We start from the raw sequence: 5000 nt of genomic DNA, 5'->3' as shown, positions 1-5000 counted from the left end.
CTCTTTCAGTGTATCACTCTACCACTTTATAAATGTATCTCTCTATCAATTTAAATGTATCTCTCTATCAATCTCTTGATCACTATTAGTATTAGTTCCTGCTCCTGTATCAAGCTTCTTAAAGCCAGCTAATAGGTTGTGATCATCAGGAGTGTAACTTAGTGCTCATAGCTAATAGGTTGTGATCATCAGGAGTGTAACTTAGTGCTCATAGGTTGTAAACATCAGGAGTGTAAGTTAGTGCTCATAGCTCATAGGTTGTGAACATCAGGAGTGTAAGTTAGTGCTCATAGCTCATAGGTTGTGATCATCAGGAGTGTAAGTTAGTGCTCATAGCTCATATGTTGTGAACATCAGGAGTGTAAGTGAGTGCTCATAGCCGTGATGTGAACATCAGGAGTGTAAGTTAGTGGTCATAGCTCATAGGTTGTGAACATCAGGAGTGTAAGTTAGTGCTCATAGCTCATAGGTTGTGATCATCAGGAGTGTAAGTTAGTGCTCATAGCTCATAGGTTGTGAACATCAGGAGTGTAAGTTAGTGCTCATAGCTCATAGGTTGTGATCATCAGGAGTGTAAGTTAGTGCTCACAGCCGTGATGTGAACATCAGGAGTGTAAGTTAGTGCTCATAGCTCATATGTTGTGAACATCAGGAGTGTAAGTTAGTGCTCATAGTTCATAGGTTGTGAACATCAGGAGTGTAAGTTAGTGCTCATAGCTCATAGGTTGTAAACATCAGGAGTGTAAGTTAGTGCTCATAGCTTATAGGTTGTGATCATCAGGAGTGTGAGTTAGTGCTCATAGGTTGTAAAAATCAGGAGTGTAAGTTAGTGCTCATAGCTCATAGGTTGTGAACATCAGGAGTGTAAGTTAGTGCTCATAGCTCATAGGTTGTGATCATCAGGAGTGTAAGTTAGTGCTCATAGCTCATAGGTTGTGAACATCAGGAGTGTAAGTTAGTGCTCATAGCTCATAGGTTGTGATCATCAGGAGTGTAAGTTAGTGCTCACAGCCGTGATGTGAACATCAGGAGTGTAAGTTAGTGCTCATAGCTCATATGTTGTGAACATCAGGAGTGTAAGTTAGTGCTCATAGTTCATAGGTTGTGAACATCAGGAGTGTAAGTTAGTGCTCATAGCTCATAGGTTGTAAACATCAGGAGTGTAAGTTAGTGCTCATAGCTTATAGGTTGTGATCATCAGGAGTGTGAGTTAGTGCTCATAGGTTGTAAAAATCAGGAGTGTAAGTTAGTGCTCATAGCTCATAGGTTGTGAACATCAGGAGTGTAAGTTAGTGCTCATAGCTCATAGGTTGTGATCATCAGGAGTGTAAGTTAGTGCTCACAGCCGTGATGTGAACATCAGGAGTGTAAGTTAGTGCTCATAGCTCATATGTTGTGAACATCAGGAGTGTAAGTTAGTGCTCATAGCTCATAGGTTGTAAACATCAGGAGTGTAAGTTAGTGCTCATAGGTTGTGATCATCAGGAGTGTAAGTTAGTGCTCATAGCTCATATGTTGTGAACATCAAGAGTGTAAGTTAGTGCTCATAGCCGTGATGTGAACATCAGGAGTGTAAGTTTGTGCTCATAGCCGTGTTGTGAACATCAGGAGCGTAAGTTAGTGCTCATAGCCGTGATATGAAAATCAGGAGTGTAAGTTAGTGCTCATAGTTTATAGGTTGTGAACATCAGGAGTGTAAGTTAGTGCTCATAGCCGTGATATGAACATCAGGAGTGTAAGTTAGTGCTCATAGTTCTTAGGTTGTGAACATCAGGAGTGTAAGTTAGTGCTCATAGCCGTGATGTGAACATCAGGAGTGTAAGTTAGTGCTCATAGCTCATAGGTTGTAAACATCAGGAGTGTAAGTTAGTGGTCATAGCTCATAGGTTGTGATCATCAAGAGTGTAAGTTAGTGTTCATAGTTCATAGGTTGTGAACATCAGGAGTGTAAGTTAGTGCTCATAGCCTTGATGTGAACATCAGGAGTGTAAGTTTGTGCTCATAGCCGTGTTGTGAACATCAGGAGTGTAAGTTAGTGCTCATAGCTCATAGGTTGTGAACATCAGGAGTGTAAGTTAGTGCTCATAGCTCATAGGTTTTGAACATCAGGAGTGTAAGTTAGTGCTCATAGGTTGTGAACATCAGGGGTGTAAGTTAGTGCGCATAGCTCTTAGGTTGTGAACATCAGGAGTGTAAGTTAGTGCTCATAGCCGTGTTGTGAACATCAGGCGTGTAAGTTAGTGCTCATAGCTCATAGGTTGTGATCATCAGGAGTGTGAGTTAGTGCTCATAGGTTGTGAACATCAGGAGTGTAAGGTAGTGCTCATAGCTCATATGTTGTGAACATCAGGAGTGTAAGTTAGTGCTCATAGCCGTGTTGTGAACATCAGGAGTGTAAGTTAGTGCTCATAGCCGTGATGTGGACATCAGGAGAGTAAGTGGCGTGAGCTGGAAGAGCAGCGGCAGGCTGAGAGGCTGCAGAGGCAGGTCCAGGAGGAACAGGCCTACCTGCTCACCCTGCAACAACAGCAGCTCCCATTGGACAGGAACAGGACCACCCTGCAGCATCTTCAGCAGCCATTGGACAAGAGCAATAATAGATTACAGAATTCTCAACAGCCACTGGACAAGAATGACAGCAGATTACAGAATTCTCAACAGCCATTGGACAATAATGACAGCAGAGTACAGAATTCTCAACAGCCATTGGACAGAGTTGCACAAAAAGCTCACCAGCCAAGCAGGAGACTCCCTGCTCCACCTCCCCCACCGGACAGATATAAACTGCTCTCACACAAGCCCAATGGACCCCTATCAGAGATGAGTCAACAACAACAACTGCAACAAAAACAACAGCAACAATTACATAATCATCAACAGTCACATCAACAGCCACCTCATGTTTGTCAGCAAGTATTACCTCAGAACAGCCATTTCCTGCCTCTGTCAAGGCCCGCCCTTTCATCTCCTCCTGCCAATCCAGACAGCGCCAAGGACCCACCCCCACCGCATCCACCAACCACAGGCCCTGTGCTGGACTGTGTGGAATTCAGTGAGCCAATAGTAGAGGTGAACTCTTAGTGTGCCCTGCTCTGATTTGCTGTGTGCTGCTTCTGCTTGAGCTGGCTCAGCCTCAGTCTCAGCCTTGCCCTGAGAGTGTTTTTTCCTGCTGTACCACTCTATTGCTCTATCAGTTTACCACTCTATCTCTCTACCACTCTATCGCTCTATCAGTTTACCACTCTATCAGTTTACCACTCTATCTCTCTACCACTCTATACCCTAAACACCCCTTCCCCTACACCCCCTACACCTCTTCCCCTACACCCCCTACACCTCTTCCCCTACACCCCCTACACCTCCTACACCTCTTCCCCTACACCCCCTACACATCTTCCCCTACACCTCCTACACCTTTTTCCCCTACACCCCCTACACCTCCTACACCTCTTCCCCTACACCTCCTACACCTCTTTCCCTACACCCCCCTACACCTCTTCCCCTACACCCCCTACACCCCCTACACCTCTTCCCCTACACCCCCTACACCTCTTCCCCTACACCCCCTACACCCCCTACACCTCTTCCCCTACACCCCCTACACCTCTTCCCCTACACCCCCTACACTCCCTACACCTCTTCCTCTACACCCCCTACACCTCTTCCCCTACACCCCCTGCACCTCTTTCTCTACACCCCCTGCACCTCTTCCTCTACACCCCCTACACCCCCTGCACCTCTTCCCCTACACCCCCTACACCTCCTACACCTCTTCCCCTACACCCCCTACACCTCTTCCCCTACACCCCCTACACCTCTTCCCCTACACCCTCTACACCCCCTACACCCTCTACACCTCTTCCTCTACACCCAATACTCCACTGCTGTCCCCCCTCTACTCTGAGACGCTGTGATTTTAAGAGAGGGGCAGGAAATCTGGGGGCAAGGAGATGGTCTCTCTCTGGGCTGGATGAGATTGTCTCTCTGTGGTTTTAAGAGAGGGGCAGGAGGAGATCTGGGGGCAGGAGGAGATGGTCTCTCTGTGGTTTTAAGAGAGGGGCAGGAGGAGATCTGGGGGCAGGAGGAGATGGTCTCTCTGTGGTTCTCTCTGTTCTCTCTCCTCTGCTCCCTGTATTGAAGCTGTTGAGCTTATTCTGAGTGCTTTCACTATGAACAACAAATACCACACTCACATCGTTACACAAATGAACACAAGTAAACATGTGATGTGATCTGCAGGGTGGCCAAGAAGGTGTTTTCTCTAATGTATAAGTATAAGTATATACAGTATACTCTTTTGATCACGTGAGGGAAATTTGGTCTCTGCATTTATCCCAATCAGTGAATTAGTGAAACACCTTCAGCAGACAGTGAACACACAGTGAGGTGAAGCACACACTAATCCCGGCACAGTGAGCTGCCTGCAAGAACAGTGTGTGTGTGTGTGTGTGTGTGCGTGTGCGGTGTGTGGTTTTCTCTAATGTGTGTGTGTGTGTGTGTGTGTGTGGTTTTCTTTAATGTGTGCTGTGGTTTTGGCTCACTGACATTTCTGCTCTCCTTAACTGAACATGCTCTATTCTGCTAATGACATGTTCTGCCTTAAAGGATTATGGGAAATGTAGTCTTCTCTGGCCCACCGTCCTTTAGCTTGCTAATTGTGATTGCTAATTGTGAACCTTAACCTATGATATATGTGCCGTGTGTGTCCGTGTGTGTGTGTGTGTGTAGGATGAGCGCTACAGGAAGAATGTCCAGGGCTCTCCTCAGGCTGCCCCGACCAAACAGGCTCCGCCTGCCGTGCCGCCCCGAGCCGACGCCCACGCCAACGGCAGCGCCCCCGACAACCAAGCCATGCACCGGCCCGGCGAGCCACAGGTAACCTTGGTAACCACACACTCACATCAGGGCCATGTACAGGCCCGGCGAGCCACAGGTAACCGTGGTAACCACACACTCACATCAGGGCCATGTACCGGCCCTGCGAGCCACAGGTAACCGTG

At 47.1% G+C, this 5000-nt stretch overlaps 1 protein-coding gene across 3 annotated transcripts in view; it reads left to right on the top strand.

The window, feature by feature from the left end:
* The window catches only part of map4k4 (mitogen-activated protein kinase kinase kinase kinase 4), an 81732-nt gene that overhangs the window by 43997 nt on the left and 32735 nt on the right, over positions 1–5000 (top strand). For 2 of the 3 annotated variants that reach the window (XM_042066626.1, XM_042066630.1), the window contains exons 15-16: positions 2620–3069; positions 4729–4875. In XM_042066626.1, the coding sequence (XP_041922560.1) occupies positions 2620–3069; positions 4729–4875 (597 nt within the window). The remainder of the gene's footprint in view (positions 1–2619; positions 3070–4728; positions 4876–5000) is intronic. The other variant, XM_042066639.1, reaches the window with a different exon arrangement.

The sequence above is a fragment of the Alosa sapidissima genome, chromosome 2 (assembly GCF_018492685.1).
Source record: "Alosa sapidissima isolate fAloSap1 chromosome 2, fAloSap1.pri, whole genome shotgun sequence".
Taxonomy (NCBI): Eukaryota; Metazoa; Chordata; class Actinopteri; order Clupeiformes; family Clupeidae; genus Alosa; species Alosa sapidissima.
The sequence above is the reverse complement of the archived record's forward strand: the minus strand, read 5'-3'. Positions and strand labels throughout refer to the sequence as shown.